Source organism: Fusarium redolens (genome assembly GCF_020744475.1).
Source record: "Fusarium redolens strain MPI-CAGE-AT-0023 chromosome Unknown BKA55scaffold_24, whole genome shotgun sequence".
Lineage (NCBI taxonomy): Eukaryota > Fungi > Ascomycota > Sordariomycetes > Hypocreales > Nectriaceae > Fusarium > Fusarium redolens.
This window is the reverse complement of record NW_025763687.1, coordinates 184958-212408: the sequence shown is the minus strand read 5'-3', so window position 1 is coordinate 212408 and position 27451 is coordinate 184958. Positions and strand designations below refer to the sequence as shown.

The 27451-nt window shown below is 47.0% G+C and overlaps 5 protein-coding genes across 5 annotated transcripts; 3 read left to right on the top strand and 2 right to left on the bottom strand.

Annotated features, from left to right (window-relative positions):
* Window positions 1-2883: 2883 nt before the first annotated feature.
* Window positions 2884-5048, top strand: BKA55DRAFT_583805 (regulator of G protein signaling domain-containing protein). The gene is made up of 3 exons (XM_046194250.1): window positions 2884-3325; window positions 3474-4817; window positions 4893-5048. Exons 1-3 carry the CDS (start codon window positions 3266-3268, stop codon window positions 4986-4988), a joined length of 1500 nt encoding a protein of 499 aa, XP_046042728.1. The 5' UTR covers window positions 2884-3265; the 3' UTR covers window positions 4989-5048.
* Window positions 5049-7557: 2509 nt separating this feature from the next.
* BKA55DRAFT_583801 (uncharacterized protein) lies at window positions 7558-8759 on the top strand. The gene is made up of 2 exons (XM_046194249.1): window positions 7558-8350; window positions 8411-8759. The coding sequence occupies exons 1-2, from the start codon at window positions 7911-7913 to the stop codon at window positions 8643-8645; spliced, it is 675 nt and encodes a 224-aa protein (XP_046042727.1). The 5' UTR covers window positions 7558-7910; the 3' UTR covers window positions 8646-8759.
* A 5283-nt stretch (window positions 8760-14042) lies between these two features.
* On the top strand, window positions 14043-14594 carry BKA55DRAFT_626377 (uncharacterized protein). Its single transcript, XM_046196854.1, has one exon. It carries the CDS (start codon window positions 14227-14229, stop codon window positions 14410-14412), a length of 186 nt encoding a protein of 61 aa, XP_046042726.1. The 5' UTR covers window positions 14043-14226; the 3' UTR covers window positions 14413-14594.
* Window positions 14595-17545: 2951 nt separating this feature from the next.
* BKA55DRAFT_696819 (alpha-amylase) lies at window positions 17546-18916 on the bottom strand (the record flags this gene model as incomplete). The annotated part of the gene is made up of 1 exon (XM_046200306.1): window positions 17546-18916. One exon carries the CDS (start codon window positions 18914-18916, stop codon window positions 17546-17548), a length of 1371 nt encoding a protein of 456 aa, XP_046042725.1.
* Window positions 18917-22996: 4080 nt separating this feature from the next.
* Window positions 22997-23912, bottom strand: BKA55DRAFT_599028 (uncharacterized protein; the record flags this gene model as incomplete). The annotated part of the gene is made up of 3 exons (XM_046196324.1): window positions 22997-23396; window positions 23448-23751; window positions 23876-23912. The coding sequence occupies 3 exons, from the start codon at window positions 23910-23912 to the stop codon at window positions 22997-22999; spliced, it is 741 nt and encodes a 246-aa protein (XP_046042724.1).
* Between the last annotated feature and the right edge of the window lie 3539 nt (window positions 23913-27451).

Below are 27451 nucleotides of genomic sequence, written 5' to 3'. Positions count from 1 at the left end.
CGAAACGTCGTTGCGGTCCGGTGACGAATTGCTGGGCCGCTTCTTCAAATTTGGCACAAAAGGCCTGGAAAACCCCCAGCTTGATGTTGTACTCTTCCACGTATTCTCGCGCGAGATCGTTGGCTGATTCAACGATAGAGATCGGTCGTTGTTCAAAAATGGATGCGGGACTGGCACGCTCAGCTCCTTCCGTAACTGCGGCGATGGTGGCGGGGTTGAGTGGTGAGGATGGTGTCTGAGCCATCCGCCTGGGACCGGGTGAAACACCAATGGTGCCGTTGACGGCTGCCGGACTGTTCTGCAAGAGGGCTGCACGGGCTCCCCGGTTCAGGTTGACGGGAGTGTGGATCCCCAGATCGAAGGGATCCAAGGCAGCGGGCGGGATCGTCGTAGACGAGGCCATCGCCGCGGTTTGCGACTGCGCAAAGCGCAGATTGGAATGTTTGTTGTGCACTTGTTAAGGATTTAGGTGTAGACAGGGCCACTTTCTTAACACTTGTATGCCAAGAAAGTGTGATGACAAAGGAAGGTGGCCTGTATTTATAGGAGGGTGCTTTCTAATAGCATTTAGGGTAGGTTGGGAGGCTTCCTTAGCTGCCTGATATAGCTGAGCTGCTAGTTCCTTATGTAAAGGAATTCCTAGGCCTCCCTCCCGGACTGGAAGAGCTATCTCTTTGGGTGGCACAAGGCATCAGGGAGGTCACGACTAGGGTCGGGGGCCAATCAAAATGATCGCGACGATCGGTACATTCTACCCACACCTAAATTGGCGTGTGATAGAGGTACCAACAGTCAGCATTGTTACAAATCGCTACATCACATACTTTGCAACCATACCTAGTCTTCTGGCACCCCTGATTTCCTGATATCGGCTCGAGATAGCCTCCTTTTTCCTTCCTTTTTTTAAAGGGTCGAGGCTGCCCTTGCCGGCAGCCCTTGCAAGCTAGGCAAGGCGAATAGCTGCCTCGGCGGACATGATTGATATCTCTTTGTAGGTGATTTTGCCGTGCTTCTATATCCTCGATGTCTTCTTCCTTCCCTGACCGGCTTCTCTTCCTTGTGCCGCCTTCAGCAGCATACGTGTTGAAAATCGCGTTGCAGATGCATTCCTTCCAAGCTTGTAGCGTGCCGTAGGGCTTCCAACGAGGGTGCCGGGTCTTCTTTTGTAAAATGAAGCTATTCGCAAGTGCGACTTCGAGGAGGAAGCTCCAAAGCAACGCCTGCCACGGACCACGGCGGAATCGATGCTCGTACGTTGTATAGGACCTTATCTGATCGCCGCGGTCCACGTGATTCATTTCATCGTTATACTGAGCAGCAACAGTAGGTATAGGGATCATTTTGAAGCTATTCCCGTTGAAAAGGCGCTGCAGCTGTTGTGCCTCTGCCTTCGTGCCTCTCTTAGCCGGCAGCTTCCTCTTTTTTAGTGTGTGCTCGTGAGGGGCGCCAGTGTGCACAGTTGAAATGAAGAGCACCACGCTGCTATCCTTCCAAGCGATTTGGATGACCTAGGGGGAATAAAAAGGGACGAATTAGTAAGGGAAATATAGCTAAAAGTCATCTATACCTGTTTGTCTTCCGTCGGGATCAGTATGACCTCGTTATATCTCAAAGGCGTGCCATCAGGAGCTTTGCCGGTCTCTTTTATCCGCTTCATCTCGGTGCTAATGCCGCAGTTAGGGCGTGCCGTGCCTGTGGCACCAAAGCCAAGCTGCCGAAGGAGGCGGAAGAGCTGCGGTGACGAGAAGAGGTTATCTGTGAAGACGTGATATGTCTGAGGAAGCAGCCTTTTCACTAGGTGAACCACGACGCTCTGTGTATTACTGAGAGGGATCTCGGTCCGTAGCTTTCCCTTCTTGCCTACCGGCTTCGGCGTAGGTAGGTTGATAATAACAGCGGTATATGGTGATGCCTTCACGTGCCAAAGCCACCGCAGAAAGAAGCCCTGTTGGGCGATAACCCAGACTTTGAAGCCTACCGGTGTGGGCTTTCCCTTGACAAGCGTTGTCTCTTTTGATCTGCCTGTAAACGGCACCATACACTCATCTACAGTCAGATTAGTCCCTGGAAGATAGAGCTCATTCGACACCTTCTGTATAAGGTCAGACCACTCTTCAGCCGCTTGGAAGGTCTTTGGAAGATCCCCCGCATCCCTCACATCGACTTTGGTTTAGTTAAAAGTGCGAAAATACCGGCTGATCAGTTGAAACTTCCTTAAGGGCATGAACTTGATGATTGAGTGAAGAGGGCGTTGATGTCCTAGGCTAGGTGCCTTCCAATGGTCCTTTATTGAGATTTCCCTATGAATTCCTAGGTAAATAACGACTCCAAGCCATACATAAGCTGTTGCAGAAGAGAGGCCTTCCCACTTGAGGATGCGTGAGTGTTCAGAAACAGGGGTATTCCAGTTGTCAATAACGCTGTTTTCTTGGAGATAAGAGACCCAGCTGTTGGTGTATTTAATCCATGACTGTACGAGGGAAATAGGTATAAAAAGCTGGAATAATTGAAGGGGTTCCTTGGGTAGAGGGTTGATCTTGAAATCACGATATTCTAGCTTGAAAGGTTGAAAATCCTGACCGCGGCCCTCTTCGGGCGGAAAATTAGGCACGCCGGTGGGGTCACTCAAAGGAGGGGTCTCAAAGCTGTGATCATCTAAGCTATCTTGTATCTTTGAAGAGCTCATCGTTTTAATTACGACAGGCTAGGGGCTATTTATGTGAGGTTTTTGATGAATTTGGTGGTGGAAAATCATTAAGCTGTCTGACGAGAACTTCATGTACCCCGCAGGTACTAGCGTGGTTAGTCAGCTAAGTGGGGCGAGTGACCTGTTGATGCCTTGTGCCACCCAAAGACATACTATTCTTTTCTCTTTCAGCCGACGGTGCCGCGCCGCTTATTCCCGCTCACGTTACTAGACGTCTTGGCGGTTACCGTTACATCGTTTCCGTCTTTACCTCCAGCTAGTGTTCGCTGAGTCGTATTCCCGCTTTGACTGAGGCCTTCCTCGACCGTACCCAAAAGGTCATTGCGTGCATCTCGAAGCCAAAGCCTGTACGACCTCGCCTGTCCAATGGTACTCTTGCGGTATTCAACAGCTCTAGAACCTCATCGAAGCGCTGGAGACGAAGAAGTACTACTGTTTGAGTAACAAACTCACGCCAGTCTCTTCCGTCTAACGCACTCACACGGCAAAGCAACCTTGTTCTTTCAAGCAGCACCCTCAAATCTCTTGCTTCTTATCAAATCTCTCTGCGATATCAAAATGCATCAGTCATCGTTGCATTTGCTTCGCATGGTGGACGATGGCCGACCGTTCAGTAAGGTATGTATCATGACTCTCTGCATCGCTTGACACGCCTGTCTGGCATACTGAGGCCAAGTATAAAACATGGCCGTCACTGCTATGACAGTTCTCGAAACCTCATTCCTCGCTGGGATATTGGCTATTGGCTGAATGTCTCATCTAACAGGACTTTAAGGATATCTTCTCCACGCTAATTGTCAGCCTTCTTCCTCTCTCGGCCCACCGCGTCCGGTTGACAAAGGTCGAGTACACTTTCCTCTCTCAAGACGCCATCAGTAACCTTATGTATCTCAAATTCTCTCAATCCAATCGCCTACCCGACCCTAAGGATCCTTCTCGTATTATCAACACAACCACTGCCATCACATTCTCAATGTCCAAGGATGTGGCCCGCTCTATCTGTCAATGCTTCGTTGACGCCCGGCTTATTGAATCGGCGGATGGTAAACACCAGCAGGTGTATACCATAAAGGGATCTGTTTGGCAATTAACGCCAAAGGGAATCACTATATTAGACCGTTTCTGCGCAAGAAATGGCATCCAGAAAAAGCAGGTTTCTGAACTTGCTAATCTTAAAGCGACGCGGCTTGTTGTCCTTGAACGAGACTCACAAACTGACAAACTTCACTATGATCAAGGCACTATTGAGATCGTTTTTCGTCGACTCATCGGTGCCGATAGCTGTAATGCTATGTCAAGCTTCACCGCTGCTGATTCAAGCTCGATGCTCGAATATAGGGATAGTATCACTGAGGTCAAGACTTCTGCTGAGCTCAAGGTCAATGGAAAGATCTACCGCGATACTTTCACCGGCAAGGCTATAATCGACTGGTTAATGAACTATACCACCATTATGGAAGAGCGCGAAGCCGTTGCGGTTGCCACTCTTTTCATGGCCTACAGCCTCATAGATTGTGTGACCAAGGACAGGGCATATACTTTCCAGAATCCAGCCGCTGGGAACAGTATCTTCCATTTCAGCAAGCATGCTATCTATCAGTTAACGCAACGAGCGAAGGACCTCACCAATGGCTCGAATTCACCACGACAGTCTCCAGAGAGGGAGCACTATACTAACTACCAGCGGAACGGTATCTTCAAGGATTCCAACACGCAACGACTTGACAAAATCCTGACAGATCCGTCAGTGCGACTTCTCTTCCGCGAGCAATCCCGAGACACATATTGCGAGGAGAACCTGACATTCTACCAAGACGTGGACGAGTTTATTCGGAATAGTAAAGTGGCCACACGTGCTGCACGTAGGGAGCTCAATATGACCACAAAGGCCGGCATCAATGATAGCATAGCTCAGTCGTATAGAATCTATCATGCTTTCCTTGCTTCTGGCTCGCCTTGCGAGCTTAATATTGACCACCAGCTACGGAACAGTCTTATAACGCAGATGACCAAGGCTGTGAGTCAGGATGTTACCATGATCGACACTCTTGAAGAAGTAATATTTTTATTCGAGGAAGCTCAAGATGTTGTATTCAAATTAATGGCTAGTGTAAGTTGATTTAATACCCACCTCGTTATCCAAAACCCCCCCTCGAGACCTTCGACCTGGTGCTAACAGAAACAGGACTTGGTGCCAAAATTTCTAAGCAACCCTAAGTACCAGCAGCAATTGAGAAGCTATGATTTTGGCGTAGTTAGAAAGGGTCCCGAACGAGGATAGAGTTAACTACCTTTGTGTACCTTATACGCTTATAAAGATGATTCGTTACGAGTCTCCCAGAGCAATATGGTCTGACCTTACAGGTTGAAATTATAAGTTTAGATTTGAAAGAAAATGCAACATAGGTCACTGGGTCGTGATGTCTATCTGTATACTTAATCTATTTCCTACTGTAAACAGACCAAAGTCGGACATTGCTAAGTTCGGATGCGGATGCCAGGAGTCTCGAATCTTATAAGAGTGTCATAGATACTACTGCATGTCTATGGCCTTGAAGTTCCTACAAATAAATAAATATCAGGGAGCCAAAATATAACAGTTCTATCGTTGGAATTAGATGCAAGAATTTTGCAGTTGTGAATAAAAGTCAAATACGTCACCCAGTTGCCATGACCTTCTGAGACCTCAAGCATGTGGTATTTCACAAACTATCTTAAAATACAATACTTTTAGGTAAAAGCCAGGGCTGCATAGTATACTTAAAAAGGATGAAAGCAGATAATTAGAAATTAAGAAAGGTCAGCCGCATAACATCCCGCAGGAGCTATGCCAGGTTTCTGTTCCCGTCTCTCTCAGTTCTAGTCAGCATGATATCGGATAAGTATATATCCTCAATCCCCTAGGCTCTTGGGTAGTGTTGCTTGATCTATGCAGGGTTCTCTCTCTATAGACGGGTCCTGATAGAGTTCAACGACATGTCGAGGATGATGCTTGGTGACAGTGGCATTGGCGCAAGTTAACCCCTGTGGCTTGTGGATTCTCTGATAGGATGAACTCCTTGGACGAGTTATAGGCGCCCGCTTTGGGAAGGGGGAGTAGTTTGCCATAGCTTCTTGTGCAATGTTTGGGGAGCTTCGACCAGGAGGTCGAGAATCCTGTTCCTTTCGGCCAACCCTGTCTAATGTTTTATGGGGTCAAGTTTGTGTGGGGATTTCAGGAAGTGGTTTTTCTGGAGGTGGTGTTGACGGGGGTCCCAGTAAGTGAGGCTTGGCAGGGAACAGAAAGGCATGGTGTAGCTTGTTTGAGAGATGAGAGTTGTTACTTTTGCTAGTTTCCTTGGGTTCAGGCATAGGGTTAACCCAGATCTTATCGGAGGGTTGGTGGTACTGGTAGGCCTCCTCATGGGATTTCTCTGGTTCGGTTTAGTCGTCAACAGTCCCAGGTGAGGATCTGTTAAACCTAAATGACCTCACGACCTTATGTCCGAAACATTGGCAGGGGCACTTCTGCGAGCCAACCTCCATATGTGGGCTTGTCGTGCTGCCTTGATAAAAGTGCTTGCGAACCCACTTGAGGTGGAATGGCCCGTTTAGCTGTTTGGTGATGCAGGCCATTACAGGAAAATGAAGAATGCTCAAATGCAGTCGAGTGGCAAGCAGAAAGAGGACTAAACGAGGGCTTCTAAGGCACAACTAATCTGGTGGGACATTTACACACGCACGGGTGTTATATGCGTTTCTTCTATATATCAAAACAAATCCCTTTTCAAGAGTGAGCCATGGATAGGGGTATTCACACTTGGAGGGACAGATACACAACCAACTCGGTAGACGTAGTACAGCCTTTTTCTTCTTCAGGGGTTAGGTCTGGGGCCTGGAATTCTGCATGCTGACCTCGATGTCGAAGCCACCTACCTGGAATCCCTTGTATTGTCCTAGTTTGCACTTTTCAGTTGCGTGGTTCAAACGGCATATATACCAGTCGCCAAGCCTTGTTGAAGCAGGAGCCGGTTAAGGGTAAGCAATTAGTTACAGGGCCAAAGCGCTGTGGCGCCATGCTTTGTTGGGGTAGTGAGAGTAAGGCTGGGGTATTGCGTGTACGCTACGCTCAGGCTCAGGACGACACAGCGCGTTACATTTTCGTATTCTGTTGCTAACATTTTAAATCCAGCATTGGCACTTGGATTCAGGCCACGGTCAAGTAGTTGGCTTCGGTTTCAGCAGAGCTCCATAAAGTTAATCCCTATCATTGGCCAAACAGACTACCTCCACTTCGCTGGCGGACTGCTTACTGGGCTGAGGCTGAAATAATGAGTGGCCTGTTACGGAATAGCTCGGTTTAGCTAGGATGCTGGCGCCATGGAGTTGTCTCGCTTTGTTCACCAGCTGCATTATAGTTAGTCTGAGTGCTCTCGAACGGCCGTTTCATGATAATATTAGTCAACTCGACTTTAGGATGCATATTTGCAGAAAACTAGAGATAATGATAATAATGAATGTTTCCAAGTCCATAAATTCCATTTTTCTTGATATGTACACCGGATAAGGCTCGGATACACATTGTACACACCTCCACTCGTTCGATCATTCAAACACTTGGAACTCGGAATTTATCCACGAAGAAAGCAAAGTAGTCAGCCAATTAAAAAGCCTGAACCCCTCTTTTGACTTGAAATTCGATCAGGGGCACTTGCACTGACCAGCGATCGGGCCTCCTTCGAAAATTCGACAGTGGGTTTTATTGGGTAATACGTCCTGTAAACCGTACAGATACAGCTAGCTACCTTAGCGTGACAGGGGTAATGGATATTCGGCTGGTAAATTGTGAGGGCAAAGCATGTCATCACGCATTTAAGAAATCATACGACAACCAATGATTGCCTATTCTGTTCCCTTACTGCCATCCTCGATTCTATTCGCCGAGCGTTTTTGAGTTGCTAGCCTACACTTGTCACTCTGTCACAAATGCCACGGGACGCCCGATGACAGGAGTGCCCCTTTACAAATTCTCACATGTGAACATAACCCCGCCGACAACCGCTTTGCCGCTCTTCGAGACGCTTTCGCATCTTGTCAGGCACAAGCCGCAACTCCACGGCACGGGCTATCTCAGTATCCTTTTTCTGTTCCTATTTACCTTCCGCTGTTTTCTTCGCTGCGGCCAAACGTGGTTAGAACGGTGCTCCTCTGCCATCACAAGGACATGTTGGCCCGAGGCGGAAACTATGCCCAGAGTACGAACCAGTTCGCCGCCACTTCAGGCGTCCCCGGTCACGCTCACCCTGCTCCTGTCGCTCCACAGAGAATAATCCCTTCGCAGCAAATGTCGTGGGTAAATTGGGATCCAATTGGCTCTGCTCGCGGCATGAGTATGATTAGTATAGCCTCTGATGAGAGCGAACAAGCCAGGCTCAATACTCGAGGCATGGGCAAGAGAAACCCCTCTCCCACTAACGGCCGACGAAAAGCGGATGAGTCCACGGTCCAGGCTCCCACTAATAAGAAATCCAAGACCAATGCCGCTGCTACCAACAGTGACATGGATTTATCGGATGAAGGGTCCACGATGAGACTGGAGGAGAGCGTGTCCATGTCAAAGATGACAAATGAAGAGAACCGAAAGAACTTTCTCGAGCGCAATCGGTATGTCTTACAATCCCTGATTGTTCTGTATTGTGGCAGTTTACTGACTCCTCAAACCAGCGTCGCTGCCCACAAGTGTCGTCTCAGGAGGAAGCAATGGCTTACCCAGCTACAGACCAAGGTTGAGTTGTTCACTACGGAGAACAATACCTTGATGGCGCAAATCGCCCATCTCAGAGAAGAGACAGTCAACCTGAAGACACTCCTTCTTGCCCACAAGGACTGTCCAGTTGCTTATCGGCAAGAACTATATAGTGCTTCTATGTCGCAGGTTATTAAGCCCTGTAATTTATGACTCAACTCTTGTAATATGGTTAGATATATGCTGAATTAGGTTGTAGCTAGTTAGGATGGTGGCGGTATTTCTTATAGTGTAAGATATACAGGAGGGTGCGTATCGACTGGACTGCCTTCCACGTGGAAAGGTGTGAAGCTGTGCCCCCGGATTCAATCGGGTGGGATATCAGCCTGCCTCCTTGGCCCAGGCCGATTTTGGCACTCAAAGCTCTTGTTATTATAGGCAGAAGATGTCTCCTTATCAGCTAGAATTAATTGGGAATTCATTACTTTATTTGGGACAGATTTGTATCGTGACGTAATTTCAAGTCACAGGGCATATGGACAACTGGAGTTTGCAGCAATTTGAAAAGTTTACCCTAGCTTGATACGCCCTAGTCTCTAGAATCCTCCCTACCCCTACTCCCTCTGGACTTACTCCGCTGAATAATAGTGCAAGTATAAACTTTCATTATATTTCATGAATATATATAAACACTTGGGCTTATGCCTTGCTACCCTTCGATAGACCAAGAACAGTTGTCACGACTCTCAAAATGAGCACGTATCCAATGATTAGATTACAAAATTTAATATTATTCGAAATCTCCCTTACCAGAATTATATAGACTATAGAACACTGCCGAGAAGAATGCGCAAGAAGCGTCCGCGAAGCCATTGTTGAAGGTTTTAGTAATGCTCGAGAGCCTATTCGTCATGCCGTCAATGACGGGCTTCAGGATGGAATCCGGGAGGGCCAAGGAATTATGCGAGATACTATCAGAAGCAGTACCCAGGCCGAAATTCGTTTAGCCCAAGAAAACATTGTCGACATCGTAAACAATCGCAACAAGAATGGCATCGATAGTACTGATAATACTGGGCTGGCCTTGAGGTGGTGGGATGAATTTCTCCGACACACAATTGCAATATCCGTTTTCGGAGGATCAATCACCCTTACAGTCATTATCCAAGCGATTCAGGATCCTGCCGAGCTGAATAAGGACTCAAGATTTCATTACGACACCGTCCGCATATTTCTCACAGTAGCCTGGCTTCTCTTTGTCAGCGCACTGGCTCTTGCACTCGTCAGCAGTCTTCTACTGCCATTTGATCATGAGGCAGTTAATAGAGCCTTTGGAGGGGACTTGCCCTCCATTTTGGGTGCCTTGTTTCATATACTATCTTTTCTACTCTGTGCTGTTTTGCTGGGAGCTTTCATTATGCTCTCACTCTGTGTAGTACATCCTTATTGTCCGTCCCAATTTCACTGAAAGAGGAAATTCTGTATCTCTCATTGGCTTATACCCCTGCTAGTTCCTCTTTCACTGAAAGAGGGACAGTGTTTTCGACCCCGCCGGTTTTTTTGATTACAAGTGCGTGATAATCCTTCTCATTGGCTGGTTCGTTCCTTCGTCGCAACCTTCGCAGATAGCGTTACTTTGGTGGCGCAAAGCGATATTACCTCCTGAGCGCCTACGTGTAAATTAGTATCTTGACCGCGCGTGTTTCGTGACCGCGTCGTAGTAATTTAGCAAGGGCTCTACCGACGCCAGTATGTTTGCAACCAAGATTTCTCCCTCCTTAATTGACTCTTGATCTTGTCAATCGTCTTCTGTCGCAGGGTAGGCATTAGTAATCTAGCTATATGCTTTAAGTAACTCTGCGGGATGGAATACCCCGCACAAGGGATAACTTAAGACAACAATCAACGTATTTTTGCTGCTGCTCAACACATTTTACTTTAACCCTTTAAGCACGCTCAGTGCGACATCTTCTTTTCCCATGAAGTATTGACTACCCTGACTATCTTTAAACATGTGGCCTCCAAAGCTCCGTGACCACCAGGCTGATGGTCATGATGTCGAGCAGAATGAAACAACTCCATAGCTACAGCATACAGGATGGCCTCGCTTATTTCATAACTGTTGAACAGGTGCTGGGGCCTCATGTGCAAGCAGGGATGCTTTAAGATTACAGCCGAAATGGTAAAACCTCTAAGGGGTAGAATTCAACAGAACACAACATGAATATACCAATCTGGATCAATGGACCGAATACACGTAATGTCTGACAATTTGTTGGTTTCGCTTATCGTGTACGTTATTTTATACAATGTTAATAGCTTTTTTATATACTAGCTATATAGAATTTTTTTTTAAAAATCTAGGAAAATTAATATAACGTGTTTGATAAGCGAGTGTCGCAACCCATTTTTCACCTTAAAAGCTATTTTTTAAATAATTCTTAAAATTTTAAATTAAGCTTAAAATAGCTAAGATTTAAATAGCTTATATATAAGTCCTACGGTAAGTTATATTAATTTTCCTAGATTTTTAAAAAAAAATCCTATATAACGTGTTTGATAAGCGAGCGACGCAGACAAGCGAGCGACGCACTTTTCTTACCCTTGATACTTTTAATCGCTTTAAAACCACAACAACCTATCTGATCAATTGAAACTATTCACTATGCTCTTCCCCAGATGCCTCAATCACTACCTGACAGGTCCTTGCATTATGACCGGCTGTGCCGCATATACCACAGCGCCGACCGCCCGGTCGCACCGACCTTTCTCGACCACCACTTCTTGACGATTCGGCCACTACCTGCGTATCAACATCTATCTGATCGATTACTTGCGATGCTTCCTCTACAGTTATAGACCCTCCTTTCTGTAGTCTAGTCCTTTTTGCCCTTCGGCGCCGGCTTAGTATCTCATTTGCCTCCCGAACGTTTCGAAGCTCACTCCTCAATAAGATGACCTCATGCATAACTGCCTTTGTTGCTTTGGTATTAGACTTTAAGGCTTCTATTATTGACTCTGGGGAGCTGCTTTTATGCCTTCTGATTCGCTTTTAGAGGTATTCAGACTGAGATTGAGCCTCAATTGCTGTCTTTGGGGTCTTTGAAACCCATGGGGTCGAAGGTTCAGCAGCCTCCTCGGGAGGCGTTGGAGTTCGTAACTGCACATCAAGCTTTGAGATTACATTTTCAGGGCCAAAAAGAGAAAGCCCGGCTCCTTTAAAACCTCCCCGGATATTGTTTTCTGTAAATGTAGCTTTAAAAGCGGCGTAAAAGGCGGGAAAGAACTCGGTTTTTGACAGTGTTGCTAATAATATGGCAATAAAGTAGTATATTGCAATACAAACCATATGATATGGATCTTCTCATATTGTCACAATATGATATGAGCTTTTTGATATTGTACCAATATAATATGAGGATGTCCATATTGGCAATATATTATTTATATTGGGTTGTCGGTCCTGAAGCGAAATTGCCTCTTGACCGTGGTCTGTCTTGACTTACCCTACACCCCACGGCAGGTATACTCGGCATTTTATTGGTGAGCACGCACTTCCACTTAACACGCGTCGCTATTTATAGTTAAGCCCAGGACGCGACCACGCGTTTCTTCCGCGCGCCAAGATTGGTACGGACCATGTCGGCCATTGTCACCACAGGCCATTTTCTTTACCACTATCGAGCTTGGACGGACCTACCACCATGCCTCAACAACGCCTCCCTTTTGTAAAATGGTCACAACGAAGAGAATCGTCAATCTCAGTAGACTTTTCGGACTATTCCGGCCAGCACTTACACAGCCCAGACGAAAGCGAAACATCCAAATCCCGACCTTGCACAGCCTCTACAACTTCATCCATCAAGCCCAGAACATCATGGATCTTCTCCCATATGCCGGACGAGGAGATAGAGACGAGATACTACAATGAGCGGACTGGAAAAGAAGAGTGGCGCTGCAAACACTGTGACAGAACCTATGCCTGTTCTGGGGGTACTGCGGCTCCTGCAAACACCTTACGGACCCTCCTCCTGACGGCCACGGTCTGCCAAGAGGAGCCCCGCGAACGACTAAAGTGACAACGATACGAACGATTCTCGAACGAGCTCGTGCTGTGGCAGAGGAAAATCCCCACAAACGTCGTCGGCTCAACGATCAACCCGGTGATTCCATCAACCCTGACCAGCTCGAAGTTTTATATGTGAGGTTTATTACGGCCTGCTCTCTCCCATTTCGGCTGGTGGAATGTCCAGAGTTCCGGGCACTCTTGGCCTACATCAATAAAGATGTCGATACTTGGCTTCCAGACACTCATGAGACCATCAGAAAATGGATCATGCGGCAGTACGAAGACCAGAAGGAGAAGGTCAAACAGCGCATACAGTCGGCCAAGTCAAGAATTCACATCAGTTGTGACCTCTGGACTTCTCCCAACTCTTTGGCCATCCTAGGCATAGTCGCACACTATGTCACAGAAGACGGTCAGCTGGAACACCATGTTTTGGCGTTGAAAGATATCGACAGTGAGCACGACGGTTCTCATCTTGCCGTGGCTGTTTTGAATGTGGTAGATGAATGGGGCTTTGCCTCCAAGCTTGGCTATTTCGTAATGGACAATGCTGGGAATAATGACACCATGATGAGATCCCTTTCACTTGGTCAGCACAATGACTCGTTGTTTCTCCTGACTGGTGGCCCTAACATCCTGCAGGCCTCCTACGCCGATATGACATCCAATACGACCCCAAAGTGCACCGACTGCGCTGCCAAGGTCATATCATCAACCTCGCTGCCAAAGCCTTTCTTTTCATCACCGATGATGAGAAACTCGAAGTCGACGATCCTAGCGTGCATAATGTGACACTAAGACATATTGAAGCGTGGCGGAAGAAGGGGCCTCTTGGCAAGCTTCACAACTTCGTCGTTTTCATCCAACGCAGTGTCCAGCGCGGCCAAAAGTTCCTTGCCGTGAGCCATAACCACAAGCTCGCACGGGACAACGATACAAGATGGAGTTCGTGGTATAACATGTTGCGAGTGGCCCTGAACCTCAGAGATGCGATTGACGGCTATTTCAACAAATGGATGGAATCAGATTGCGCTGGAGACGAGCTCTCTCCAGAGGACTGGGTCATCTTGGAGAAGGTTAAGTCCTTCCTGGAGAAGCTGAAGATGACGACCAAAGCTCTCGAGTCATCGTTTGCAACACTCGACAATGTCCTCTTGGCGATGGACTTCGTATTGGCACAATTCGAAGCCGGCAAGGAGGCAACTATGAATGATCCGGTGATGGCATCAATGTACAACTCGGGCTGGGCCAAGTTGGATAAGTACTACCGCCTTACTGAAGAATCGCCTGCGTACGTTGCGGCTATTGTGCTTCATCCTTCGCACAAATGGCACTACATCCAGGAGAACTGGAAAGAAGAGTGGATTGAGCCGTCAAAGAAGCTGATTGAGACACTGTGGAACGAATATAAACCTATGGAACCACCGCTTCCTCTCTGCGAGGTCCCATCGACAACCACCAACGAGTTCTTGAATTGGAGGAACAAGCACTTGCAGCCGTCACTCACCATGGACGAATATGAGCGATATTGCAACTCTGAACGGGTTTATGGCTTTACGAGCGCCCTCGCATGGTGGCTAGAGGAGACACAGCAGAAAACCTACCCGAACCTGAGTAAGATGGCTGTGGATAAACTGTCAATTCCTGCAATGTCTGCGGAGCCGGAGCGGCTCTTCTCTGGGGCGAAGATAACGATTACAGACCGTCGAAATCGACTTGGGAGTGATGTCATTGAGGCATTGGAGTGCCTTAAATCATGGTGTGGGATACGAGATTTCCAGGGTGACGAGATTTGAACGGGTCACGTGGAATATATTGCATGTATTGTCACACTGCCAATATATTAGCTTCTTGGCAATACATATAATACGAGTCATGTTCATATTGGATAATACAATATGCGCCCCTTGACAATACAATAATATTGCGAGGGGGTTCATATTGCCAATATCGTATTGTTTATATTATTAGCAACACTGGTTTTTGAAATGTGGGTTATAGAGCATCTGATCAGAAACTCTATTTCTCGACCATATGCCTTTTTTAGCGGCCCAAAACACCCAACATCAAGAGGCTGAAGTAGGTGAGATGCATGAGCCGGCATGCAGAGCGTAATAATCTTCTTCTCCTCACAGTATCTCTCAAAATCGGCAGAGTGGTGACTTTCATGACCATCAAGGATCAAAAGACGATAGGGACCAGTTGATTTATTAGTTGTAGACCGATCAAAGTGCTTTAGCCACTCGAGACCCAGTTGGTTATTTGTCCATCCGTTTTGGCTCGTTGCAATAACCCAATCGCCGGGGAGCTCGCATTCTCGGTACCAATTCGCAAGGTGGTATTGGCCTGCACCAATGATGAATGGCGCAATCGATTGACCTTCCGCATTGATCGCCTGGATTACTGTAATCCATTCCCGGTTTCCAGGCTGCACTGATTTTGGCCTTCCTTGCCTTTCTGAACCTGTGACAACCATTCCGGCCATAATATGGCCCATCATAAAGCCAGTCTCGTCAAAGTTCCAGATATCATCTGATCTAATACCGTACTTCGCGATTGTGTTCTGTACGAGCCTAAACCAGCCACGAATAATAGACGGATATTCGCATTTAGCTCTCTGATAGTCATATTTCCGAAATAAACGCGTCTTTAGCTCTGGTTGTCGCTTGACGAAGTTATGAGCCCAGCGCTTGCCAACAGGTAACGCGTCGCGATCTGCAAGTAGAGAATTGGCCATTTCTTCAACAAAACGCAGTCGCGAGGGAAATCCTCGCGAATCTAGGTCAATAATGAATTGAACTATAATCTGCTCTTCTAGATCAGATAGTCTCCGTGAGTTTGGGATAGAATCGCAACGCGATTGAATGCCATTTTTACGCCGACGTAGCCTAGGCTCAGAGATCTCATATATCTTTGCAGCGCATCGGGTACTTAATTTCGGGTTATTTTGAAGGGCCTGAAGGGCAAGGAGGGTTCTGGCTTCATTTGAAGGTTGTGGCATTGTTAATGGTTGAGAAATATCTGATCAGATAAAATGTATGATGTAAGAGGGAAAAGTGCGTCGCTCGCTTGTCTGCGTCGCTCGCTTATCAAACACGTTATACCTCTTCCACATAACTGGATGTGCTGGCAAGCTTGACTAAAATGGATGACTAATATTCCTGCTTATCCTGGTCATTTTCAACTACGATCGATTAATTGCATTGAACTTCAAGCCGGTCGCAACGTTGCAATTCTGATGTTCTGTTGCTGAAAATGAAAATTTAATATGCTCTTACTATAATGAATTGATTCATGTGCTTGAAATCCATTTTACTAAACAAATGTTGGGGATGACCTGAATCCGTTGGGGTCCAATGGATTCAGGTCGTCTGTCCATTAGCGCCTTTTTTTTTTGTATGGAAAAGCCATTGGATTCGCAGCTGAATCCGCCGCGCAGCTAGGATAACAGTTGGATAGGGTGGGGTAACTTTGCACTAGCTAAAAATGGACGGATTTTGCCCGCGAAATTCAGTGATTGGCTAAATGGAGGCCCCATATATCCGAAAATGGATGGATCTTGCCCGCGAAATTCGGCAATTGGCTGAATAGATGCCCCATGTATCCACTAGATTCTAATTGGCTGTAATACTTGGGGGTCGACGACAAAGTCAACCTCTTCTATGAAGAATATCTAGACAATAAGCAAGAAGAAGTAATAAGCAATTAGATACAGCGAATTTCAATCTCTTACATTATATATTTCTCTGGTATTAGTAAGTTTTATACTATATCTAGTGTCTAGTTTGAGTCGGTTAATATGTGATGTTTTTGGTAGCGACTCTGATTGGTCAGATCAGGTCGCCAGCTATTAGCAGGTTCCGGGTAAGCTGCAAAGACGTGCTCATCAGCCCGACAGGTCATATCGCCAACCTTATATCCTGTATCAAATATATCAAATGTTATTTCAAATCTAAGTTTTCTATTTGTTTGATTTGAAATAAGATTATGGCATATTTGGTTGATTTGTTTGGCAGTTTGTTTGATTGGATTTGATTTGTGGGCAGCGCTGGAGCCATGGGATCGGCTCGCTCGTTCCAGCAACCGCGACACGATCAGTTTGAGTACTTTCGACTGGTCTTTTCATGATGAGAATATCCCAACTTCGGGATTGATACTTGCGGATGGCTTGAGAGGGTGATGGCAATGGAACTCTCCAACTGCTCAAACCCCGTATGCCTGAACGTGTAGGCGGCTAGGATAAATACGTCGTACGCGCGTCGACGCGTTCAGGTCATTTAAATGGCTTGAAGTCGAAACTCTTCAATGGAAAAAAAAAGCAAAGTCGACCAATGAAATAGCGAGATCACCACTTTGGCTTAAACTTTGCTCCGAGCACATATATTGAGAACCCTCTTTCAGGTGAAAGTGGAATGCGGGGTTGATACAAGGATTATCAGCCAATGACATTGCGAAACGTCCACCTTCATCGAAAGTGAATGAATCCATAGAGATGTAGTGACTGATGGTCAGCCTAGTTCTACTCTGCTAGTTTTGTTCAGTAGAATCCTAGGATTCTCTTTATCTTCGGGTTTATTTTTTCCAGCGAAGTCATATACGCCTTACCTCTCAGGCTTGTTGTCTTTGGTTAGGCATAGCCGCATATGCGAAGTCTTACCGCATCAATTAATTCTGCCTTGGCGAAAGCTGAATGAAACCAACCGGCATCAAATCACGTGTTCCGTTGTTCTTCAAGGCTGTAGAGGTCAAGGTTGATTCAATCTGATAACTGAGTCCCTAGGTACTATTCGCCCGGTGGTCCTGGATAGTAGGTCTAAATCCACCATCACACAAACCAGTAATACCAGCTATATCAATCAGATAGATATTAAGGCTTAAAGAACGAAAGGACGACGTGAAAACAATCTCCAACTGATAGCGACGCTCTTGACATGACCGACAGGGATCATTAGGTTGTGATGTACACTGCCACCCCTGGGGTTACACTACGAGGAGGCGCTGTCCCTGCTGTTGATAATCGTCACCTAGCGGGTAGGATAGGCTCTCAGCAGGATGTCTTCCCGGCGTAGATGGCCAGCGCGGTATTGGAGCCCAGGGTAGCGGTGAACTGGCCGCTCGAATTCACCGTCACGTAGGTGTTACTCTGCACGTTACAGTATGTGCCCGCAGGCAGTGAAGTTTGGTATGTATGGGTCACTGAGCTTGACTCGTGGTTGATGGCGACGTACCCCATGTTGCCTCGTCCGAAGCCGATGGCGTTGTTACCATTGTCCCACCAGTTCGTCAGCCGTTGGCCGCGGACGGCGTTGCGGAAGGCGACCATGCGCATGATCTCCGGCCAAGCGTGCTGACATTTCCAGCCGTCCTGCCAGCAGGCGTCAACGGTGCCGTTCTTAGGCGGTCCGGCGTCCGTGTCGGAGAACTCGTAGCCAGAGTGAATATCGGGGGCGGCATAGGGGTAAGCGAGCATAAAGACGTTAGCCAGCGTGTACTTGGCGTTATCCTTGTAACTGAGAGTGGCGCCGTTACGCTCGGTGTCGTGGTTGTCGACGAAGACGGCGGCGATGGAGCTGCTCATGTAGCCCCAGCCCTCCCCATAGTTCTTCAGATAGGCGAGCCTCTCGTTGTTGAAGACGCGCTTAAGGTTGTAAGCATAGCGGAACTCCTGGACGTCACCGTTGCCAGTATACTCGGTGGGCTGGACGGCTTCCCCGGCGCCGTAGATGACCTCCTGCTTCCAGTACACAGACGGGTTAGCCAGGCGGGACTTAATATTAGCAAGGTCTTCAGTTGCCATGTGCTTGGCGGCGTCGATGCGGAAGCCGTCGACGCCGAGACTGAGCAAGTCGTTCATGTAGCCGGATATGGCCTTCCTGGGGTACTCCTCAGGGGTGTCCAGATCGGCCAGGCCGACAAGTTCGCAGTGCTGGACGTTCAAACGGTCAAAGTAGTTGGAGATGCTGGAGGTGCAGTCGTTAAAGTCGAAGGAGGAGTAGAGGCCCGGGTAGTTATACTTGGAGTACGACGAGCCGCCGGTGCCGGTGCCACTGCCGGCCGACATGTGGTTAATGACGGTGTCAACGATGACCTTGACGCCGGCTCCGTGGCAGGTATTAATCATGTTCTGGAAGGACGCGCGGTTGCCGAGGCGGCCGGCAATCTGGTACGACACGGGCTGGTATGAGGTCCACCACTGCGAGCCCTGGATGTGTTCAGCAGGCGGAGAGACCTGGACATATCCGTAGCCGGCGGGACCGATGGTGTTGGTGCACTCCTTGGCGACGGAGTCGAACTTCCACTCGAAAAGGACAGCAGTAACGTCCTTAGTGCCAGGCGGGAAGGCATTGACTACAGGGGTGGTCAGGCCAGCGGCTATTAGCGCTACGACTGCAGCGATGCCGGTCTTGCGTGCCATAATAGAGGTTTCGGAGGCTTCTCGGATTCTTTTATACTAATAACCTCAAGGGCGTATGTGCATAGAGAAGACATATAGCAGGATAGAACAAACTTGGTAGTATTGATTGTTGTATAATGAAGATGAAGGAGAGGACATCTATTATATATATTCGTTCGTACGATACATCTGTCCAATAGGAACTCCTAATCACGAACCTGCTACCTAGTAGTCAAGTCATCATTCACGTGCCTCCCTCACCGCCTAGTCTCAGTCCTTTGTTAAAATGTCTCATCAATGAACATTTCAATGTCTTGCAGAAACCTGCCTCAGCCTAGGTGGCTTGCTCTTAGAAGGCGATGCAACCAGTTGGAATAACCCCGTGCGGTTGCAGTGCGTCCCGGGCTTAAGTGGATCCAGTCCCCCCGGCGCAGGCAGATCTGACAATTGCCAGTCAGTCTCTCCCCCGCAAACGGATTCGTACGGTGCCAGGCGAAAGCTAGCGATCTCTAAGAAGCAAAATGCCCGAATCCTGGGCCGAGATACCTGACCATTTCTGGGATTAATCATCCTCCTCTGGGCTGAAGAACTTAGTAGGTATAGGAACTTTTAAAGCGAGGCATTAAATGCACTGTGTTTTGTGAATACAATTTGCATAAACCTCTCTGTCTGTACATAGCCTGTGTGAGGGAAGGCCCTAGACTTATTTGACAAGAGTGAATTGAATAGATTAAAGTATGTTAAGCTGAAAAGACGTCATAGCTACGTCACTAAGACCTCCTACCACTACTGTAAACAGTCGTGGTTGTAATTTGTCAAATTATAATGATTCTGGCCCGTGCACGAAGTATGTCTATCACGGCGGTAATAGGCGGCCAGGTGCCCGTCCTTCTAAAATGGTGTCACGAGCCCTGATTTCGCCGGGTGTCTTATTGGATGTGTGTATATTCTGAGTTGAGTTGCTTCCCCGCTCCAAGTCCCCTGGTCATCTTTTTACGGGGGCCAAGCTGGAGTATCACTGCTATAACGATCACACGCCCCATTGCCTAAAATGTACATCGTGACAAATGGGACGGGCCCGTCCCAATTACTGTTAGATTGGCGCCTGCGTGCGGATAGAAAGGGGTTTGCCCTTCGTTATAACAATATGTGTGGCGTGTGGCTGTGAAAACATCAAGTACGGACCAACGCCCCCGCACTCTGACGAGAGAGAAAGACAAGGCATCGTCAAGACTTCAATCAATAAGATCACCAGTTTCTGCTCCATAATCCGTCGAATTCACCTCATCGTGCGCTCAAGATACGTACCGCGTATCCAATAATAACGATCCACTTACACAGTCTCGTTCAACCAACACATAAAATCTCAACACAGCCTACATCACCAGCTTAGTGACCAACTCGGTTTCTCTGTGTCCACTTGAAGCATTCTAGCCCCCCATCTACCTCATAGCTTCGCTTCGCCCAAATGTCATCCGTTCCCAAGTCCACAGCTGAGCAAGCCATAGCTCCCAGCTTTATGGTGGAGATCCGTCGTAGACCGGATCACTGGCACCGTAACCCAAACGCCTCTTTATGCTGATTGGCTTATTCGATGTCATAATGTCATCGCCTAATAATGTATGGGCGCCAGAGTAGAAGAGGCTTCTCTAGAAGAGGCTTTTCTAGAAAAGGCCGAGTCAATTTGCTGGGCTATGTCGAATAGTTAATTCTATGTTAGGCCTGTTTGAGGGTACTTGGGCTATCATTTTGAGGGTTTGTAAGACTAGATCTCTGGCCACGTTTAGATCGCGAGACAGAGCAAGCAGTGCCTCAAAATGCGAGTTTAGTGATTTCAGGATCTTTGCATAGAGGTCATTGTGCATAAGAAGATGGGTTCTCTCGACCTAGGTGTTATTCGCAGGCGATTTGACTCAAATCGTCTATTCAAGTATTAAGGACAGAAACGGGCCCCGTTTCCACTTCTCCTCCAATCAATTCCTTCAATTTTAATAAGGGTCTTACAGACTGAAACGGGGCCAGTTCCTGTCCCTGCCTTTCTACATCCCTACTGTACCAAGGATAGACGGTAATTTATCAAAATACACACTTTGCGTCCGTGCGCGCTAACCTTGCCTTTCATACCTTCATGAAATCACACACTTTGTAACCGTGCAAGCTGATTGGGCCCTGGGGGTTAATAACCCGTCGTCGTCGTCATCGTCGTTGTTTATTTGCCCTTCCCTTGCCGTTGTCAACACGCGGCGACAAGGCTCTCTCACTCACCCATCTCAATCAGTACCACTCAACTGATATTATCTATCAATCAATCAGTATCTCCTATCTAATCATATATGTAATTATCATCTCCCATAATGACGACCTACTGAAGTATATAGACCGGAAACGCACTGTATTCCCCCTTTCCGTCCAATCACAGTCCCATAAATCTCTTCCCCGTATTTACCCTCCAGAATCGCACTTACTGCTGTTTAGTAGGTAGGGGACAAAAATGGCAAGTGGGGTTAGTGACATATAGCTTATGTAAATACACCGTCATACGCTAAAGCTAGTCTTGAACTTTTCCTCGTAAACAGCTATTTTTAGCCACTCCCCAGCTCGGAATATTATTGAAACCAAGCCGGGACCTTGTCGAGCGCGACACGCTCCGTTGAATTTATCCCCGCTCCTGCCTAAGAGCCTTAACTTTGTCTCAACAACATCCACCAACGCGCAACAACGCAAAAAAAGGGGGACAAGTGATGCCTTGCAATATAGATCTAGTCAAGTATATCAATATAAAACGGAATGTATTTGTTATTATAGACCAACAGCAATTCATACTCTTCTACACCTCATTAAGAGCTCTAATAATCCTATAATAAAGCAGAGTTTGTAACTAATCTAAGGTTTTATGGCTTATACTTATCCTTAAATGCATATCAGCCAATATAGATGAATAGTCCTATACTTCCTTAATTAGGCGATGCAACAATAGCATTATGGTTGAATATGCCTTAGGTTACCGGCATATGCAGGCTAAGTGAAACTTCCCACTCTAGGCTATCATCTGCCGGCAATATCCGACTTATAGGTCAGTACACCCACAATTAAATAGACTGAATCTAGGCCTAAACCTTAAAGCACTTACCAGCAGCTTAAGCTCGCAGTATAAAGGTAGCGCAATTAAACCTGCAGACTCTAAGACTATTATTACAGGTCAAATTTATTAAAGCTTAATCTGCAATACAGCGATAATAATGAAGTTCTAAGCCAGCCCCCTATATGAGTGAATTTAGGCTTTTAGGAAATGTTCCCAAAGACGCAGGTTTTTCTAACCAATTGCCACAGGGGAGCTAACTTTAGCATACGAGTAAAGGTGCATTATACGCAGGTTAACGGCCACAGCGCGACCAGCCGAAGGAGAAGAATGATTCGATAATGACGACGAGATGCGCAGTGTTCCTGATAGTCTATATCGACGTGATAATGGATAAGTGGCTGCCCGTGCGCAGGATGTGTAAAAGGATGATAGACAAGCTTTGCACAGAAATGCTAAAATTTCGGCCGGAGCGTAAGTCGGTGCCGCGGAATTTGAAAAGGAAGCATGCAACGATGAATAAACTGTTGGTCAGTCTGCCAGTGCAAGAATATCTACGCAATTAATCACTTGTCAGGCTCGAATTTGATTTACAAGTCAGGGGCATGCCGCTCCAGGGCAATCACTTGATAAGATCGTTAGACAACGGTTTTAATCATTCATCAGGTTAATTGGGAGGCCAATGATACATCTCGTGCTTATTTCTTTTGTTAGGAGCCCGGATACTATAGAAAAGATATTAGACAGTTCTACTAAACCCTCCGCGGAGCGGGTGCTCCGGGTGAGGGCTAACTCAGCAGGTGTCATACTAGAACAGATATGCCGAAAGCTAAAACTACATCACAAGGCAGATAGATTATAAGGTAATTATGTTATGTATTGTGAGAGGGTTATTTGGATAGTGAATTGCAGCTGATAGGATAATATTTCATCTATAGTTAGGAACTCTCTTCTGTTCCTTCAGAATCCATTATCGCGGAGGTCAAATTAAGAACGATCCTTGCGTCTAGTAACTTCCTATATTAATAGCGCTCCATAATGAGCTGCATCTTTAGTGAGTCCTTACAGAGAAACCAACCCTTGCCTTGCAGGTAGGAGATAAGACTGTCATGCTTAATCGAGGTTGTCCTGCAACACTCAGTCTTAAAAGATGCCTCAACGAGGTAGTCGATTTCAGTATCTACACGGTTGCCAATAGGCCAGACCTTAATGTAGAGCCATATCCCCTCCCACTTACCAACAGAGCGCTTAGCGCAGACCGGCCCAAAGATACGCAACTCTACCAACGCACCAGTGCCCCAGTCATTGCCCTGCCAGTTATCAAAATTATTAGGCGCTTCGTCAATTAACATTACACGCAAGTTTAACTCCCCCGGCAGATCCATCCAGCTATTTATAGACTCTACCACCTTCGTCTTGCAGCTAATAGAGAGCGTCTGCTTCTAATAGCCCCATTCGACTTGCGCCCCGTACTTCGCATCGCCGGCGTCGAAACCATCGTCGTTCTCAATCTTGCGAATGGGTACGCTCCAACCGGCGGTATAGATATCCTTACCAATCGGGTTGAGAAACTGGATATTCTGCTTGGTGACACTTGAGGGCATATCAAAGGTCGATAGGACGGTGCTCTCGAGCTCCTTGTTGGGGCAAAGGACTGCGGTGGGTTCGAGCGGGAGCTTGACCTCGTATTCAGGCATCGTATTTGGCGCTGCTTGCGTTAAGGGCTCGGTATTGGCGGTTATAGCGAACAGGCAGCGCGGCAAGGGCTGTATAGTATCTGTGCGTTAACGGGCAGGGTTTGAACGAAGCAATAAGGGCGACTAAGTAGCAGTAGATTGCAAGAGCAGACCAAATACATATAATAGTAATAGTTCTTAAACAAAATGCCAAAACTCTCTTACTGAATACGAATATAAGCAAGCGCCAGTCTATTACCATTATAATTTTTACTTTTTAAGCATAGGGATAAGACAAGAAAAAATAAAATCAGGATAATTTAGTACAAATTTCATTATTCTGTATTTTAGTTATATAAATAAGGAAGTAGAAAAGGTAATTATAGCATAATACAGATAATTCGAGGATGTAAGCGCGGTAAGACCTTGACGTTTGGAGCGTAAGTTCTTATTTTAGACTTACCATATAATAAAACGTCTGAGCTTAAGTTTAGGTCGCATACTGGCATCTGCACTTGGTGCTTAGTTGTGGCAGCAATCTGGCGGCGCCAGAAATCTTCAATTTTCGGTGACGGCCTAATGGTTAGGCTGCTATTTTCAACACATTTTACTCACCTATTGTCGAGGCATCTAAACTTTCAGTTATAGCCCTTATTCTCTTGAGGGGAGAGAAATATTAGCATTTGAGCGAAAGCCTGGTTATAGAGTCTTTTTGCTGTTAGGGGTAAAGTTGAGTGGATTTAGGAATTGAAGGGAGCAGGCTGATAGGGTTGGGAGTGATGGAGAGAGGTCAATGTAAAAGCAAAATCGTATAAAAAGTTATGTCGTTGCACATTGTGACGACATGCCTTGGATCGACGGCTTGAAGATGTAAAGAAGCAAGGTAGCCACAATATTGAGACGGGATCATCTGCATCTGAAGAGACGTGGTCCAATTGTCTCAATGGATGCATATGGGCAAATCTATCATGCCAAGCCCAAGCAGATCCATGCACCAAAAAATGACCCAGGGTGATAAATTGTATACGGCACTGCCTTTTAAGCGTAAATAGTCAGCAGTATCCAAGTCGAACAGCAGTAAGTATTGATGGGCAATCAAAATGGAACTATCTCGCCGCCAACATCTTGCGGAAGAACAAAAGGAACATATTCCTTCTCGAATCTTGTATGTGTATAGCTATGAATTATCGCTGCGATTATTAGGGCGTTCTGTGCCTCATTGGAAATAGGTGAGCATCTCTCGCCAGTTCCAAGCTCTTGTGCATTTTGGGGTGCAAGCATTCAGAGTGACGCTTGATATTCTTCTTCCCTGCGCGTTCTTTACTGCATTCTGGACATCATAAGAGCGGAAAGTAATGGGTAGGCATATTCTTTGGCCATCGTTGGTATTCAGGAGACAACTATTCGATTCCTTTCCATAGTGTACCTGAACATGTATAAAGTGTGGTACAATCTTCGAGCTTCTAACTGCATCCCTAGTAGGAGCAAAGTAAGTTCCAGCAGTTGGCAAGATCTTGACAATGGTTGCAATGTCTTTTCCCAGCAAGGATGGGAACCACTCAACGTATTTCAAGATATTGAATGGATTGATGATCAACGTCAATTCAACTCAATCAACATCGAGATTTGATTATGCAATACGTCAATCCATTTTGATGTTCTGTTGATTGAATGGGTTGAATTTGTTGACTTGTTGATTTAGGGTAACTTAGAAGATTTTGCCCGGATTTTTGGCCGTCGGTCATGGCCCAGCGGCCGTGACATTCGAGCCAAGTCGACTGGTGGCCCCTGCACCTCACAATTCAGATCACGCTAAGCCCAAGGTAGTTGAGACAAGCCAAGGGTAATGCCCAGAACCTAAACGCGACTTCGCGATCGCGTCTCAACGGACAAGAAGTTCCGTGCTGCGACACCAAGGCCAACGACGTGCTGTATCCGACAAAATGGAACCCACCACGCCTTCAATGAACGATGAAACCGAGACGCTCTCCCGCATGACGCCTGTGGAAGCTTTCCTAGCAACACCTGCCTCCAGCGTGCGATCAGAAACACCTCAAGGTCCAGAACATCAATACCTCTGGCGGTGTTTCCCCGACCATGTATGGTCACAACGTGTTCGCGATACATCATCCTGGGTATGGGATTTTGGGTACGATATTCAGAATCTCAATGGCAGCCGCCGATGGGTCTGCAAACGCTGTATCCAAAACAAGAGCCTAAGACTAAGAAGTTTCGCAAAAAAGGGCATCCAGAACGCGAACGCTCATTTATTCAAAGGTCATGGAATATGGGCTCCTGCTGAAGCGACGAAATCAGCAGCTCAGAAGAAAGCAGAGAAGATGAAGACGAAAGATCAGAGGTCGATCGCTGATGTAATGAAGCTCGATACTAGGCTCCCACGCGAACAAGAGATTGCGAATAGTCTTGTTAAGAGCTTCGACCGGAAGCACTTCCAGCGTCTTCTACTGGAATGGATCATTGAGGAGAACCACTCATTCAGCATCTGTGAACAGGGAAGACTGCGCCAGATATTCGAATACCTCAACCCACTTGTCAAGATCACTGATGCCAGTATCACCAGGAAGACTATCCGCCACAGAATCCTGTCAGCCTACGAATCACACAAGGGTAAGGTTATAGCGGCGTTGAAGCAGTCAAGCGGCCTGATTCACGTCTCCTTTGACGGATGGAAGTCAGGCAACAGGCACAGCCTGTACGGGATTGCTTGTTTCTTTCGGGACGAGAATAGCCAGCCGCGCAAGCTGGTGCTTGGCGTGCCTGAATTATGAACGCGCCATTTCGGACACAACATTGCGGCCGAAATACTTGACGTTCTTGATGTCTATGGGATCCAGGACAGAATTGGGTACTTCACACTGGACAACGCAGAAAGCAACGATAAGGCCATGGAGGTAATTGGTGGCGAGCTTGGGTTTGTCGGATCGACGAGGCGTGGACGCTGCTTCGGCCATACTCTAAATCTCTCGGCCAAAGCGCTGCTGTTTGGCCACAATGTTGAGGCTTTCGAGGAACAGTTATCAGGCGCAGCGGCACTGTCTGAGGCAGAGCACGCACTCTGGCGGCGCAAAGGACCTGTCGGAAAGCTGCACAACCTCGTGGTTGAAGTCAGAAGGTCGGACCAGCTTACTTATCTTCTGCGGAGCATACAACGTTCTAAATTCGACATGTCTTCGGATCCCAGGATCAAAGCAGGGAAACCACTCGATTTGATCATTGACAATGATACCCGGTGGCTTTCTCAACTGTATATGATCAGGCGCGCCCTCACTCTTCGGCCATTCGTCGAGCAGCTCGTCTTGAAGCATCGTCAACAATGGGAGCAGGATAATCGGTCGAGGAGGACAGGCAACCTCAGGAAGTCAGCCAAGGAGCCCCAGATTTGCTTGGAGGAAAACCAGCTTACGACGAATGATTGGGACGTGCTCGACCACCTGGCCAAGCTTCTTGGGTTCTACGAGGATGCTGTCAAGACTCTAGAAGGGGACGGTCAGCAGCGCAGGCGGAAACGAGGGTGGGTTGGCTCCTACGGTAATGTGTGGGAGGTTATCCAGGGCTTCGAGTTCCTGTTGGAGGTGCTGGAGGACTACAAGAAGCTTGCATCGGAGATACCTGATGCGGAGCACTTCAGAATCAACATCAATCTGGGTTGGGAAAAGCTCAATAAATACTACAGCAGGTTGGACGAGACGCCGATCTACTACACGGCTTTAGCGTTACACCCGGCCTTCCGATGGGGATATTTCGAGAATGAGTGGAAGGACAAGGCGGAATGGGTCACAA

Excerpts from the sequence above, each read along its gene's own strand:
- BKA55DRAFT_583805 (XM_046194250.1), top strand. The coding sequence starts at position 3,266 with ATGCATCAGTCATCGTTGCATTTGCTTCGCATGGTGGACGATGGCCGA. Across the intron at positions 3,326-3,473 it reads ATGGCCGACCGTTCAGTAAG|GACTTTAAGGATATCTTCTC; the intron begins GTATGTATCATG and ends CTCATCTAACAG. Across the intron at positions 4,818-4,892 it reads TATTCAAATTAATGGCTAGT|GACTTGGTGCCAAAATTTCT; the intron begins GTAAGTTGATTT and ends TAACAGAAACAG.
- BKA55DRAFT_583801 (XM_046194249.1), top strand. The coding sequence starts at position 7,911 with ATGTTGGCCCGAGGCGGAAACTATGCCCAGAGTACGAACCAGTTCGCC. Across the intron at positions 8,351-8,410 it reads AACTTTCTCGAGCGCAATCG|CGTCGCTGCCCACAAGTGTC; the intron begins GTATGTCTTACA and ends TCCTCAAACCAG.
- BKA55DRAFT_626377 (XM_046196854.1), top strand. The coding sequence starts at position 14,227 with ATGTCATTGAGGCATTGGAGTGCCTTAAATCATGGTGTGGGATACGAG.